The 16,299-nt window shown below is 41.7% G+C and overlaps 1 protein-coding gene and 1 pseudogene across 1 annotated transcript; one reads left to right on the forward strand and one right to left on the reverse strand.

Moving 5' to 3' along the window:
• Positions 1–683: 683 nt before the first annotated feature.
• zcrb1 (zinc finger CCHC-type and RNA binding motif 1) lies at positions 684–3,323 on the reverse strand. Its single transcript, NM_001146415.1, is given in 8 exon segments — positions 684–1,379; positions 1,514–1,586; positions 1,791–1,900; positions 2,018–2,125; positions 2,217–2,328; positions 2,579–2,607; positions 2,936–3,049; positions 3,205–3,323. Coding segments are annotated over 7 exon segments (666 nt in total). The 5' UTR covers positions 3,020–3,049; positions 3,205–3,323; the 3' UTR covers positions 684–1,229.
• Positions 3,324–3,349: 26 nt separating this feature from the next.
• The window catches only part of LOC106576512 (periphilin-1-like), a 35,686-nt pseudogene continuing 22,736 nt past the window's right edge, over positions 3,350–16,299 (forward strand).

Here is a 16,299-nt window from a genome sequence, read left to right on the forward strand (position 1 = left end):
GACATTTAGCGCAATAGACATAGTGTAAATGACATTAACATTATTGCATAGTTGAATGTTAAGCCCTATTCATGTTTCCTACTGTGATGGAGAGGCTACAGATTATATACATAGTTAATAACGGGTTAGAAAAATGCATGACAGAACTGAAAAGTGAATCATGCATTTCACCTTGTATTTAGTTGTCATACATTTCTAAACCATAAATCTGTATAACGTAACTTCATTGGCTCTCCTCCCATCCCATCGCTTTAAAAGGTAGCTCTTGAAGATGACCTGCCTAACAGACAGACGTGGCCTTGCAGGTATAAATCAGAATGTGCCAGGGCTGAGCTGCAGCCTATATCGCCTGGCTTCCTGTCAGGACACTCCATCACATGGAGCTCTTGCTCTCTGATAGGGAACACATCGTATGTGAGAGGTGCACACTGCGCTCATCAGGACAACATCCACCTTACTGTACTGTCAACGGCTGTTGGAGGGGAAGAGTAGCCCCCACAGAATGGAAGATTAATAATGAAATACAGGAAGGAATATTGCCTTGCTAGAAAACATGGAGAGAAGACTGGTGCACACATTAGGGCAACACTACAGTACACACACCTTACTGCACCTTGTCTCTGGTTAGCAGCTGGTGGATGGGGAGTTGTGATCGATATTGAAATACAGGAAGGAATGTTCATGACTTGAATGTTCTTTATTCCTATTTATTAGCAAAAGTGTGGTTCATTATTGTGAAAAACCACATGCTATCTGTGGTGTTCTACTCTTTCACTGATGTTTCAATACCATTTTCAAATAAATTGTGCATTCACATAAAGATGGGGATGTGGTAGGCCATCTTGAAACAGAATAGTTGTATTTCCCCTAATATTGACATACATAGGAAGGGTGAAAAAAAGACAGTAAAACAACTATGGTATATTTACACAGCTGTTGAAAAGAAAAGAGCAGAAACACAGTTAATCTCCATTCACATTGTCCCAATGCCTGCAAAGAACAGTGGCTGAGTCCTCATTATAAAGGACACTAAGGATCAGAACAAATACTGATACAGAAACAGTTGAGGACCTAAACTAAACAATGGTACACTGTAACCCTTTTCATCAAACACATGCTTCGTCTTTTCTCAGGTCGATGATGCCCTTGCAGATCTTGACAAACAGAATGTCCCGTTCATTTTCAAATATTTGCTACTCAAGAGTCTGAATTATATCTGTGAAATCCCCTCAGTCGCTCAGTTCTTCCTCGTCACTGAAGTAGACACTCTTTTTGATCCTGGGTTTCTTGGAGTCGTCTGATGTAGAAGCCTGACCGGCCTCCTCAGCCACGAAGGCCGTCTGCTGTCGCCTATGCTGCTCCTCCTCAAGTCGTGCTTGCTGTAGAACACATGATCCCATGTGTGATTGTAAAAGAGGGGTCAGATAAGGACAAATACCAAGTAAATAGAGGGTTTCAAGTAATACAATAGCCTACTAACTTCCCCCAACTTGAAGTACATTTGTGCACTTACCTGGAAAGCTATGGCTTGACTTAAGCTGTCAAGAGCAGGGTCCTCTCCTTCTTCCTCACTTTCCTCCTCTTCTCTGTAAACGACAGAGGAAAAAGTAGAAAAGTCATAGAAACAAAACACACAGAGGACTTCACAAACAATGAGAAATATGACATCACAATCAAACAAAGAATCTCTGAACTAAAGTCCATCTGAAATAGAACAGTTACTGTTGACCACGATCATAGCCGTTTATGAACACGAGAGAATGGCATCAATGTCCTGATAAGATACTTACACTTCATCAGGCTCTTCAACCTTTTTCTTCTTCTTCTTTTCTTTCTTCTTCGGGGGTTCTCGTTCACCAAGCAAGTTTTTTGGGCATGCATAGCTTAAGTGCCCTGTATCCTATGAAGTGAAAAGGACAGAAATATTGTATAAATAGCACTAACATCCGGATACACCGTCCGGATGGATGAAGAGGGAAATGGAGATGGCTTATCTAGGCAGAGAGTATCAACATACCCCACATTCATAACATTTGGACTTGTCTGTGTAGTTTCGCCTCCTGATAAATTCAGTTGCTCGCCCGTTGTCTATTGCAATGCTCGCTTTCACTGTTCTTCCAAACAACTGCGGGGCGAAAACGAGGGGGACTTTAACGCAAAAACAACACATCAGATATGTGACTTTTTATGAAAACAGGGAGAGGAAAAATGCCCACCTGTTTATTGTTGAGTGATCTAAAGCAGCTCTGCGCAGACTCTTTGTCCAGGAAGAGCACAAAAGCCACACCTTTACTTTTGCGTGTTTCTTTATCTTTGACTATTGTCACCCTGAAAGCATGAGACCATCATTATCTTCTCTGATCACCACAATACCAACATAGTGCTATAGATTTTTAGTTATTCACTGTGTATTTATTCATCGTGTCACTATTTAAAAAAAAATCTTTGTCTTTAACTCTGCATTATTGGAAACAGACCAGTAACTAGGAAGTTCACTGTTAGTTTACAAAGCATGTGACAATTTTTTGGTTTGTATTTGAGCTTTGTATAGCTCATTATTTTGATACCAGTAACTTACTTCACAACTTTTCCATATTTGCTGAAAAGCTGAAATGAAAAGATCCAAGACATTATTTGAGGTCATTTTTACAAATGGCATAAACAGCAGGATCATGAACTTGTGAAATAGTGGTAGGGAGGGGTTAAGTCGTTCTATCCCATTACTCTACATACGGAGACATTATGGCAGGTAGCCTAGTGGTTAGAGTGTTGGACTAGTAACCGAAAGGTCGCAAGCTCAAATCCCTGAGCTGACAAGGTAAAAATCTCTCGTTCTGCCCCTGAACAAGTTAACCCACTTTTCCTAGGTCGTCATTGAAAATAAGAATTTGTTCTTAACTGACTAGTTAAACAAAGATAACATTTTTTTTTTTACCTTGTGTAGATCACTGTTGGTTAGAGAGAAGGGCAGGTTGGACACATAGACTGTGCTTCTACTGGGAGCCAAACCACCACTCATCTTGACTTCACCATCAGAGTGAGACAGACACTGAAAACAGATTCATGGTGATGAATATTCAGATTGAAGTTAGTTAGCTAGTTATCTATTTCATTGAGCGATATGCAATCTAGCAGTGATGCTAGCTCCAATCAGATGTGTATTACCTGGAAATACACATTCAAGGAATCGAATAAATCACTTACCTAGAGAGACAACATTGGTGATTTGTATTTATTATGTAGTGTGGGCAAAAAAACTGGTAAATATGTTGCTTTTTATTAGTTATTCAATCTCAGTAACATGTGTTTGCTATTTAGCTGCCAAAAACAAAGGAGAACTGTTCGTCGTCACAGGAATATGACGTTTCACGTGACTGACTTTTTGTCAATCCAATCAAAATTCAGTGTGTACATGCGCCAACCGGAAGAAGGTGAGAAGTAGGTAATGGTGAGCTTGTTGTCATATCTTTTCTGAATACGTCTTTATTTTCTCCAACGTGCGTATCTACATGTTTGTGTTAGTAAATATGTATTTTTTCTAAATACTGTCTTCGTTTTGAGCGAATTAACTCAGCATGGACTGTGGACTAGCTTGAGCATGTAGCTAGCTAACGTAAGCATACGTAGCTAGCAGTTAAATCCACACAACCTGCGAAATATATATTAGAACAACGTTATGTACTAAATACGGTAGCTAATTAGCAAGCCAGTAGAAAGAGGTGTTTTCATATCACTAATCTCAATGGTTGAAGGTTTGTTATAAAGAAGAGTAACATTAGTTAGCTACTAGCGAGGAGTTAGTGCGGCTTTCTAACGCTGAGCCAAAGATTATGGCTGAGCCTCAGAGGAATGCGCGCTAACATCCTGCCAGTACTTCTGGATCAGAGCTAGCTATTAGCTACAGTAGTTTCCATACTATCACACATACTGATTTGACATATCTCTATGCTTGGGATTACCTAACCTACATTGTTAATAGCTAATGCGCACAACATGCAGTATTGTCAAACTAATACGTAACATCTTCTCTTTTCCCCAGTTAGTATTGACTGTCTCTATTGGCATTACCCACTCCCAATACTACTACATAGACTTGTCCAGACAAAACAAGTAAGTGGAAAATATCTTGCTTTCCTCCAAAAAAGGTTTCCAGTTATGCGTACTGAACAATTCCACCATGTCCACATGTAGGCATATTCATGAACACCTACCACAACTTTGATTGTCATTAACTGTGTAAACCTGGGTGGGTATAATTTGTGGAACGTTCCAACAGGAATCTGTTCCAAAAACTTCGTAAATAGCAAGGTTGCCAACAAACAACGCATACAAAGTTGTATAGTTGCAGAATAAGATACCGGGTAGGGGGTGGGCTATTTCATTAAGTTTCAGTCACCACGTTTATTCTGAAAAATGTCTGTCCTCACTCTGATAGCCCATGGACAAACATTAAGAATAAGCTACGTGGTGAGTTGATGCTTTTTCGGCAGCTAGTTAGCTAGGTGAATTGATCATGCTACTTTGTATACTTTGTTTGTTGGCATCCTTGTACTTTACAACGTTTTTGGAACAGATTCCTGTTGAAACGTTCCACAAATTATACCCACCCTAAACCTCCCCTGCTGTCTACTTTGCAGTGGCTTACAGGAGAGACCGAAACATAAGGGATGTCTATGAGGAACGCTTCCTACCAGACAGACCGGTGAGTGTTTCTGTCTGTGGAAAATGTTGTTGGGTTTATATATTTATAATTGTACTAATTTACTTTCCATTATAATACTTAACAGAACTTAGCTGAGGAACGCTCAACTCCGTTCTCTTGTATCGAGGTGGAGGTGAGTATTGGTAACTGGTCGCACGATTTTCTAGCAACCACATTGTCTCGCCGTCAGTCGATACTTGTGAATATTTCTGTAAACACTTACCGTTCCTTCTGTGGGGTGCTGAAATTCAAACTGTTAATAAAAATACAACCAGTGACTTTTTCCTCATTTGGGTTCTAGTGGCCTTGACGTACTCACGTCAGTTGAGATTCAATTGGCACAAAAGTTGGTCAACACAAATTAGGAAAAAGTCAGTGGTTGTATTCAATAATAGGTTTTATTAAAAGTATGAACTTCAGCACCTGCAGTTGTACAGGTAAGAGTTTTCAGAATGAACATTTGTGCAAGTATCAACTGATGGTGACTGAATGTCGTTGCTAGCAAATCATGTGACTAGTTATCAATACTCAACTCCGCCTTGATATTAGAGGTCAACCATTATGATTTTTCAACGCCGATACCGATTCTTGGTGCACCAAAAAAAGCCAATACCGATTAAGTGGCATTATTATTATTATTATTATTTTTTTTATTATAATATATATATATATATATATTTTTGTAATGACAATTACAACAATACTGAATGAACAATGAACCCTTTTGTTTTAACCCTAATATAATGCATAAAATCTATTTGGTCTCAAATAAATAATGAAACATGTTCAATTTGGTTTAATGCAAAAACACAGCGTTGGAGAAGAAAGTAAAAGTCCAATATGTGCCATGTAAAAAAGCTAACGTTTAAGTTCCTTGCTCAGAACATGAGAACATATGGTGGTTCAATATTCCCAGTTAATACGTTTTAGGTTGTAGTTATTATAGGAATTATGACTTTCTCTCTATACCATTTGTATTTCATATACCTTTGACTATTGGATGTTCTTATAGGCACTTTAGTATTGCCAGCCTAATCTCGGGAGTTGATAGGCTTGAAGGCATAAACAGCGCTGTTAACAGCAACAGCTGCTAGCAAACGTAGGAAAGTGCTGTTTGAATGAATGCTTACGAGCCTGCGACTGAGCCACAGGCCGTCCCTGTGGCTCAGTTGGTAGAGCATGGTGTGTGCAACGGCAGGGTTGTGGGTTCGATTCCCACGGGGTGCCAGTACAAAAATGCATGAAATGTATGCATTCACTACTGTAAGTCGCTGTGGATAAGAGCGTCTGCTAAATGACTAAAATGTAAAATGTAATGCTGCTGCCTACCACCGCTCAGTCAGACTGCTCTATCAAATCATAGACTTAATTATAATAAACACACAGAAATACGAGCCTTTGGTCATTAATATGGTCAAATCCAGAAACGATCATTTCGAAAACAAAACGTTTATTCTTTCCGTGAAATACGGAACCATTTACGTATTTTGTCGAACTGGTGGCAACCCTAAGTCTAAATATTGCTGTTACATTGCACAACCTTCAATGTTACGTCATAATTATGTAAAATTCTGGCAAATTAATTACAGTCTTTGTTAGAAAGAAACACAGTTCGCAACGAGCCAGGCGGCCCAAACTGTTGCATATACCCTGACTCTGCTTGCACTGAACGCAAGAGAAGTGGCACAATTTCCCTAGTTAATATTGCCTGCTAACATACATTTATTTTAACTAAATATGCAGGTTTAAGAAATATGTGTGTATTGAGTTTAAGAAAGGCATTGGTATTTATGGTTATGTACATTTGTGCAACGAATGTGCTTTTTTACGCGAATGCTCTTTTGTTAAATCATCACCCGTTTGGCAAAGTTGAAGTAGGCTGTGATTTGATCAAATCAAATCAAATTTATTTTTATATAGCCCTTCGTACATCAGCTGATATTCTCAAAGTGCTGTACAGAAACCCAGCCTAAAACCCCAAACAGCAAGCAAAGCATGTGAAAGAAGCACGGTGGCTAGGAAAAACTCCCTAGGAAAAACTTCCTAGAAAGGCCAAAAACCTAGGAAGAAACCTAGAGAGGAACCAGGCTATGAGGGGTGGCCAGTCCTCTTCTGGCTGTGCAGGGTGAATATTATAACAGAACATGGTCAAAATGTTAAAATGTTCATAAATGACCAGCATGGTCAAATAATAATAATCATAGTAGTTGTCGAGGGTGCAACAAGCACGTCCGGTGAACAGGTCAGGGTTCCATAGCCGCAGGCAGAACAGTTGAAACTGGAGCAGCAGCACGGCCAGGTGGACTGGGGACAGCAAGGAGTCATCATACCAGGTAGTCCTGAGGCATGGTCCTAGGGCTCAGGTCCTCCGAGAGAAAGACAGAAAGAGAGAATTAGAGAGAGCATATTTAAATTCACACAGGACACCGGATAAGACAAGAGAAATGCTCCAGATGTAACAGACTGACCCTAGCCCCCCGACACATAAACTACTGCAGCATTAATACTGGAGGCTGAGACAGGAGGGATCAGAAGACACTGTGGCCCCATCCGATGATACCCCGGACAGGGCCAAACAGGCAGGATATAACCCCACCCACTTTGCCAAAGCACAGCCCCCACACCACTAGAGGGATGTCTCCAACCACCAACTTACCGTCCTAAGACAAGGCCGAGTATAGCCCACAACGATCTCCGCCATGGCACAACCCAAGGGGGGGCGCCAACCCAGACAGGAAGACCACGTCAGTGACTCAACCCAGTCAAGTGACGCACCCCTCCCATGGACGGCATGGAAGAACACCAGTAGGCCAGTGACTCAGCCCCTGTAAAAGGGTTAGAGGCAGAGAATCCCAGTGGAAAGAGGGGAACCGGCAAGGCAGAGACAGCAAGGGCGGTTCGTTGCTCCAGCCTTTCCGTTCACCTTCACACTCCTGGGCCAGACTATACTTAATCATAGGACCTACTGAAGAGATAAGCCTTCAGTAAAGAGTTAAAGGTTGAGACTGAGTCTGCGTCTCTCACATTGGTAGGCAGACCATTCCATAAAAATGGAGCTCTATAGGAGAAAGCCCTACCTCCAGCCGTTTGCTTAGAAATTCTAGGGACAATTAGGAGGCCTCGTGCCTTGTGACCGTAGCGTACGTGTAGGTATGTACGGCAGGACCAAATCGGAAAGATAGGTAGGAGCAAGCCCATGTAATGCTTTGTAGGTTAGCAGTAAAACCTTGAAATCAGCCCTTGCCTTAACAGGAAGCCAGTGTAGGGAGGCTAGCACTGGAGTAATATGATCAAATTTTTGGTTCTAGTCAGGATTCTAGCAGCCGTATTTAGCACTAACTGAAGTTTATTTAGTGCTTTATCCGGGTAGCCGGAAAGTAGAGCATTGCAGTAGTCCAGCCTAGAAGTAACAAAAGCATGGATTAATTTTTCTGCGTCATTTTTGGACAGAAAATTTCTGATTTTTGCAATGTTACGTAGATGGAAAAAAGCTGTCCTTGAAACAGTCTTGATATGTTCTTCAAAAGAGAGATCAGGGTCCAGAGTAACGCCGAGGTCCTTCACAGTTTTATTTGAGACGACTGTACAACCATCCAGATTAATTGTCAGATTCAACAGAAGATCTCTTTGTTTCTTGGGACCTAGAACAAGCATCTCTGTTTTGTCCGAGTTTAAAAGTCGAAAGTTTGCAGCCATCCACTTCTTTATGTCTGAAACACAGGCTTCTAGCGAGGGCAATTTTGGGGCTTCACCATGTTTCATTGAAATGTACAGCTGTGTGTCGTCCGCATAGCAGTGAAATTTAACATTATGTTTTCGAATGACATCCCCAAGAGGTAAAATATATAGTGAAAACAATAGTGGTCCTAAAACGGAACCTTGAGGAACACCGAAATTTACAATTGATTTGTCAGAGGACAAACCATTCACAGAGACAAACTGATATCTTTCCGACAGATAAGATCTAAACCAGGCCAGAACTTGTCCATGTAGACCAATTTGGGTTTCCAATCTCTCCAAAAGAATGTGGTGATCGATGGTATCAAAAGCGGCACTAAGATCTAGGAGCACGAGGACAGATGCAGAGCCTCGGTCTGACGTCATTAAAAGGTCATTTACCACCTTCACAAGTGCAGTCTCAGTGCTATGATGGGGTCTAAAACCAGACTGAAGCGTTTCGTATACATTGTTTGTCTTCAGGAAGGCAGTGAGTTGCTGTGCAACAGCTTTTTCAAAAATTTTTGAGAGGAATGGAAGATTCGATATAGGCCGATAGTTTTTTATAATTTCTGGATCAAGATTCGGCTTTTTCAAGAGAGGCTTTATTACTGCCACTTTTAGTGAGCTTGGTACACATCCGGTGGATAGAGAGCCGTTTATTATGTTCAACATAGGAGGGCCAAGCACAGGAAGCAGCTCTTTCAGTAGTTTAGTTGGAATAGGGTCCAGTATGCAGCTTGAGGGTTTGGAGGCCATGATTATTTTCATCATTGCGTCAAGAGATATAGTACTAAAACACTTTAGTATCTCCCTTGATCCTAGGTCCTGGCAGAGTTGTGCAGACTCAGGACAATGGAGCTTTGGAGGAATACCCAGATTTAAAGAGGAGTCTGTAATTTGCTTTCTAATGATCATGATCTTTTCCTCAAAGAAGTTCATAAATGTATTACTGCTGAAGTGAAAGCCATCCTCCATTTGCGAAAGGCTGCTTTTTAGTTAGCTTTGCGACAGTATCAAAAAGAAATTTCGGATTGTTCTTATTTTCCTCAATTAAGTTGGAAAAATAGGATGATCGAGCAGCAGTTTGATGATAAATGAACAGGCACCGCATTAATTATATGCAACGCAGGGCATGCTAGTTAACCTAGTAATATCATCAACCATGTGTAGTTAGTGATTATGTAAAGATTGATAGTTTTTTTTATAAGATAAGTTTAATGCTAGCTAGCACCTTACATTGGCTCATTGCAGCCACAAGGTCCTTTTGACGCTGCACTCGTGTAACAGGTGGTCAGCCTGCCACGCAATTTCCTCATGGATTGCAATGTAATCGGCCATAATCGGCGTCCAAAAAGGCAGATTACCAATTGTTATGAAAACTTGAAATCGGCCCTAATTAATCGGTCAACCTCTACTTGATATAAGAGAAAAGAGTTGAGCGTTTCTGAGCTCCACAGAACAACTGTGCCTTGTTTCTATCCTGAAAATTACATGAATTCTATGATTCACTGAGAATTACAATTACATGATTTTTCAAAAATAAACCTTTTCATCTAGAAATAAAAATAGTAAATAGCTTTCTAGAGGACATAACCCTAATCTTGTTTCTCTTTCTCTTCTTTCACATGGAAATGTAATTAATTGTAGGCCCCATATCCCAGATCAGCTGGAGCAGGGCCTGTAGAGAGGAGGCCGGCTGGTTTCGGAAGGCCAGACGAGGAGTACAATCGAGGATTTGAGTACGACGGGCCTCGCTTTTATCCAAATGGAGGCCCTCGAGGTTACCATGGCGAGGATCAAAGAGGCTACCTTGGCGACAGCCTTCATTTTCCTAACGAGCGCAGAGGTATTCCACCTTCCCGGAGAGTAAGTGGGTTGTCAGACAATGAATAAACCATTATTGTATATGCACAATTGAAGCCTTATGCCAAGGAAGCATAATATCTGCCCATCAATCTACTGTACATGCTGGGTTTACAAGCACAAAACAATGTGCCCCATATCGATTGCATTAGTATGATTTGAGAAGCTGCAAGAAATATTTATCTGACAGAGTAGAATGTGAACACCACAATGGAAGTGCTTCTACATCTGCATTGCTTGCTCTTTGGGGTTTTAGGCGGGAGATAATAATATTAACATACAGGGTTTTTCTATTCTTTTGTTTTCTATTTCTGTATAAGCACTTTGTGATATCTGCTGATATAAAAACATCTGTATAAATGCATTTGATTGAAGTACTTAATTTAGGTCAGAGTACAGTCAATGCTACAGTTATAGGGTATATGATTATAGTACAGCTAGAAATCCATTATATACACCGCCAACTGTATGAGGAGGAGTTTATTTCAACCTCTGACGCCACTTGGTGTTCAGATAAAGAATTACATGTTGAGTCGAAGATGCTCTGTCAATCACTTTGATTGGTGCATGGACCCCAGGAAGAGTAGCTGTGGACCCCAGGAAGAGTAGCTGCTGCTTTTGCAACAGCTAATGGGGATCCTAATAAAATACCAAATACAGAAGATTGGAAAATAATATTTTAGAAAATACTGTCTAATCAACAGCAGCACCATTGTGTTGTTTCTCAGGATGGGACACCTGTAGATACAGTTGAAGTCAGAAGTTTACATACTTAGGTTGGAGTCATTAAAACTTGTTTTTCAACCACTCCACAAATTTCTTGTTAACAAACTATAGTTTTGGCAAGTCGGTTAGGACATCTACTTTGTGCATGACATGTAATTTTTCCAACAATTGTTTACAGACCGATAATTCGCTGTATCACAATTCCAGTGGGTCAGAAGTTGACATACACTAAGTTGACTGCCTTTAAACAGCTTGGAATGATGTCATGGCTGATGTCATAGCTTTAGAAGCTTCTGATAGGCTAATTGACATCATTTGAGTCAATTGGAGGTGCACCTGTGGGTGTATTTCAATACCTACCTTCAAACTCAGTGCCTCTTTGCTTGACATCATGGGAAAATCAAAAGAAATCAGCCAAGACCTCAGAAAAATAATTGTAGACCTCCACAAATCTGGTTCATCCTTGGGAGCAATTTCAAACACCTGAAGGTACCACGTTCATCCGTACAAACAATAGTACGCAAATATAAACACCATGGGACCACACAGCCGTCATACCGCTCAGGTTCTGTCTCCTAGAGATGAACGTACTTTGGTGCGAAAAGTGCAAATCAATCCCAGAACAACAGCAAAGGATCTTGTGAAGAGGCTGGAGGAAACGGGTACAAAAGTATCTATATTCGCAGTAAAACAAGTCCTATATTGATCTAACCTGAAAGGCCGCTCAGCAAGGAAGAAGCCACTGCTCCAAAACCGCCATTAAGAAAGCCAGACTACGGTTTGCAACTGCACATGGGGACAAAGATCGTACTTTTGGAGAAATGTCCTCTGGTCTGATGAAACAACAATTAGAACTGTTTGACCATAATGACCATCGTTATGTTTGGAGGAAAAAGGGGGAGGCTTGCAAGCCGAAGAACACCATCCCAACCATGAAGCACGGGGGTGGCAGCATCATGTTGTGGGGGTGCTTTGCTGCAGGAGGGACTCGTGCACTTCTCAAAATAAATGGCATCATGAGGGAGGAAAATTATGTGGATATATTGAAGCAACATCTCAAGACATCAGTCAGGAAGTTAAAGCTTGGTCACAAATGGGTCTTCCAAATGGACAATGACCCCAAGCATACTTCCAAAGTTGTGGAAAAATTACTTAAGGACAACAAAGTCAAGGTTTTGGAGTGGCCATCACAAAGCCCTGACCTCAATTTTATAGAAAATGTGTCGGCAGAACTGAAAAAGCGTGTGCGTGCAAGGAGGCCTACAGACCTGACTCAGTTAAAGCAGCTCTGTCAGAGCTATGGGCCAAAATTCATCCCACTTATTGTGGGAAGCTTGTGGAAGGCTACCAGAAACATTTGACCCAAGTTAAACAATTTAAAGGCAATGCTACCAAATACTAATTGAGTGTATGTAAACTTCTGACCCACTGGGAATGTGACAATATAAATAAAAGCTGAAATGAATAATTTTCTCTACTATTATTCTGACATTTCACATTCTTAAAATAAAGTGGTGATCCTAACTGACCTAAGACAGGGACTTTTACTAGGATTAAATGTCAGGAAATGTGAAAAACTGAGTTTTTAAATGTATTTGGCTAAGGTAAATGTAAACTTCTGACTTCAACTGTGTGTTGTTCAGTGCTGTCTAATCAACAGCAGCATCACAGTGTGTTTCTCAGGATGGGACACCTGTAGATATGTTGTTCAGTGCTGTCTAATCAACAGCAGCATCACAGTGTGTTTCTCAGGATGGGACACCTGTAGATATGTTGTTCAGTGCTGTCTAATCAACAGCAGCATCAGTGTGTTTCTCAGGATGGGACACCTGTAGATATGTTGTTCAGTACTGTCTAATCAACAGCAGCATCACAGTGTGTTTCTCAGGATGGGACACCTGTAGATATGTTGTTCAGTGCTGTCTAATCAACAGCAGCATCACAGTGTGTTTCTCAGGATGGGACACCTGTAGATATGTTGTTCAGTGCTGTCTAATCAACAGCAGCATCACAGTGTGTTTCTCAGGATGGGACACCTGTAGATATGTTGTTCAGTACTGTCTAATCAACAGCAGCATCACAGTGTGTTTCTCAGGATGGGACACCTGTAGATATGTTGTTCAGTGCTGTCTAATCAACAGCAGCATCACAGTGTGTTTCTCAGGATGGGACACCTGTAGATATGTTGTTCAGTACTGTCTAATCAACAGCAGCATCACAGTGTGTTTCTCAGGATGGGACACCTGTAGATATGTTGTTCAGTACTGTCTAATCAACAGCAGCATCACAGTGTGTTTCTCAGGATGGGACACCTGTAGATATGTTGTTCAGTGCTGTCTAATCAACAGCAGCATCACAGTGTGTTTCTCAGGATGGGACACCTGTAGATATGTTGTTCAGTACTGTCTAATCAACAGCAGCATCACGGTGTGTTTCTCAGGATGGGACACCTGTAGATATGTTGTTCAGTACTGTCTAATCAACAGCAGCATCACAGTGTGTTTCTCAGGATGGGACACCTGTAGATATGTTGTTCAGTACTGTCTAATCAACAGCAGCATCACAGTGTGTTTCTCAGGATGGGACACCTGTAGATATGTTGTTCAGTACTGTCTAATCAACAGCAGCATCACAGTGTGTTTCTCAGGATGGGACACCTGTAGATATGTTGTTCAGTACTGCCAGCCCCCCATGTAGAACAGGTTAATTTTAAACAATAAAAGTCATTCCCTGTGTCTGTGTTCTAGCCGGAGGAGCCGTACCCCTACCCCTCTAGACCACCTCCTAGAGAGGACCCCCACACAACACGCCAGATGGACTTCAGGTAGGCACAACTGTCTCACACACTGCTGGATATTTGTTTTGAAACTTTCATCAGGAGAATTGGAGTTTAATCTTCAAGTAGTCTAACCTTGTGTAACCAAACTGATCACCATTCTGTTTCACTACAAGTAGCTCTCCTGAACCCCCCTCCCAGATAAAATGATGCACTGTCATTATGTAAGTGACCAGAAGATGGCATTGTTGCACCACTTGTTTACCATGACAACCAGTCTTTTTGACACAGCCTCCCCAATCAGCCCTGTAGACTGAAGCCCATGTCATGTCTGTACTGATTTGCGTATCTGTGTGTCTCATTCTGTGTGAAATGTTTTCATAGTACAAGAGAATAATCACATAGGCATCAGGTTTGGGCCACGTCGGCCCCCGTCCACCTCTCTGCTCACATAGCTCTCTCCTGGGACTGGGAGAGAAACACACAAACACCTCAGGGTCTACTGCTGCCGCTCTGCTTTCACAGCGCGCCACACCTGGGTTCAAATGGTATTTGAATTCATTTCAAATATTTTATCTGGGCTTGATTGAGCTTTGCCTTGTCTGAATGGCTCCATAAAATAGTCCCAAAACAGAAAACCCCGCCCATCTGAAACTCCAGGCAGACTAGAGCAAAAACTGAAAAGATTTCAAGTGGTATTTGAACCCAGGTCTGCACAGCGATGAGCGTACCATTCCTTGTGGCAGCCCGGGTCGCATACTAGTCTTTAAAACCCTATCTATCTGTCTGTCTGTCTGGTGTAACCTGACATGATAGAGGTGAAGGAAGGTACAGGGATAACAATGGCGTCTACTGAGTCACCCTCCGGACAGCACCATCAATATGACAGGAGTCATAACAGGACATAGGTCTTTTCTGTGTAAGGCAGTCACTACACTACAACGTTGTAATGTGATGGTCAGAGTGTGACAGAGCAGGGTTCTGTGACTGTCCCAGGGTCAGGAGAGGTACATGCAGCAGCAGAACTCACCTGTTATTTTAAGGGCCAGGTGTTCAAGGCTGTAGGTTCTTTCTTCTCACACCTTCAGTTCCTCAGGTGAAATAATAGAGAAAGTAATTACTGTGATAAATCAAGTTAATGTTGAGAGGTTATGATAGTCACACACGCCCGAGGCCCCATGCAATCCGGTTAGTTAGGTTAGGTCTGGCCGTTGTTATTTGTCTTGGCATATTTACCTGTCGTGACTTGGCATATTTACCTGTCGTGACAGTGTAAAGGTAAGGGCGCATAAAGAGACAGAGATTACTTAGTCTGATTCAACCTGAAGTTGACTGATGTTCAAACTGTATTTCTCATACAGTTGCACTCTTGACCTGAACTGTAATCACCAGGACTAAAGTCATTAGATTGAGTTCTCCTTTTAGTGATCACTGATAATGTACATTTAAGTAGTAATTTTGAAGTCCATTCAGGCATTCTACAGGTGTATATATATATATAGAATACAGTAACCGTAGGTTTGAGAGTGAGAGCAACCTCCTTACTTAATCAACACAGCAGCAATTTAACTAAATATGTTCTACTTGAACAACCGTCTCTAATTCAACACCTAGGCTTTTGATTTGACCCCGTTGGTCAGTTAGGTCAGTTAGAGCCCACTGTTAAACAGCCAGGGGCCACAGTTCCAGTTCAGAAGAGGGAGGTGGAAGTAGTAGGGTAATATTTAGGGGTGATATCGGCAGTAAAGACACATGTGGCCATTTGCTTTGAGCACAGATGGGGTCAGACGAGGTCAGGTACCCTTCAAACAACACCCTGTCTGCGTTCCAAATGGTACCCATTCCCCTGTATAGTGCATCACTTAACCAGAGCCCACAGTGCACTATGTAGGGAATAGGGGGCCATTTGGGATGCATCCCCTGGGTCATTAAAGTTTTGTGAGGTCGGTCAATCCAAGCTGCTGGTTGGTTGGTTGGAGGACAGGGGGAGATGATGAGGTTCAGGCTGGGGTCACTGAGACCAGGTGCCTTTCATTTGTTTATACCCCTCCTGCCCCTTGGCCTGCCTGCCTGCCTGGCTGGGTCATTCTACTGCCTGTCGTATAGGAGGCACATAATCAGCGAGGGCAACAAACCAGAGAGGATCAACCGTCCCAACAGGAGAGGAGAGAGAGGGCTGCAGGGTAAACTAACGTTCCTGGTTTTACTGCTGCGAACACAGATGTGTGTTTAGGAAGGTGGAACTACTAGGGCTTAGCCTTTGCACAGAGCGCAACGGTCCAGTTTTAACAGAGTCATTAAAACCACTTAGAAATACCATTTAGCCTAAAGATATTTAGATAAATATGTAGTTGGTTAGGTTTCTGTCCCAGTACATTTTGGGAAAAGCATTGATTCGTGGTGTACTTGTGGATTTTCAGTCCTAATCTGTAGCAGTACTTTTTCCTCATTTTACAATGTCAGACATGAGAGGAAATGTAAAGATTCTTAAGGTTTGGTGCTCAGATTGTGA

Source organism: Salmo salar, unplaced genomic scaffold, assembly GCF_905237065.1.
Source record: "Salmo salar unplaced genomic scaffold, Ssal_v3.1, whole genome shotgun sequence".
Lineage (NCBI taxonomy): Eukaryota > Metazoa > Chordata > Actinopteri > Salmoniformes > Salmonidae > Salmo > Salmo salar.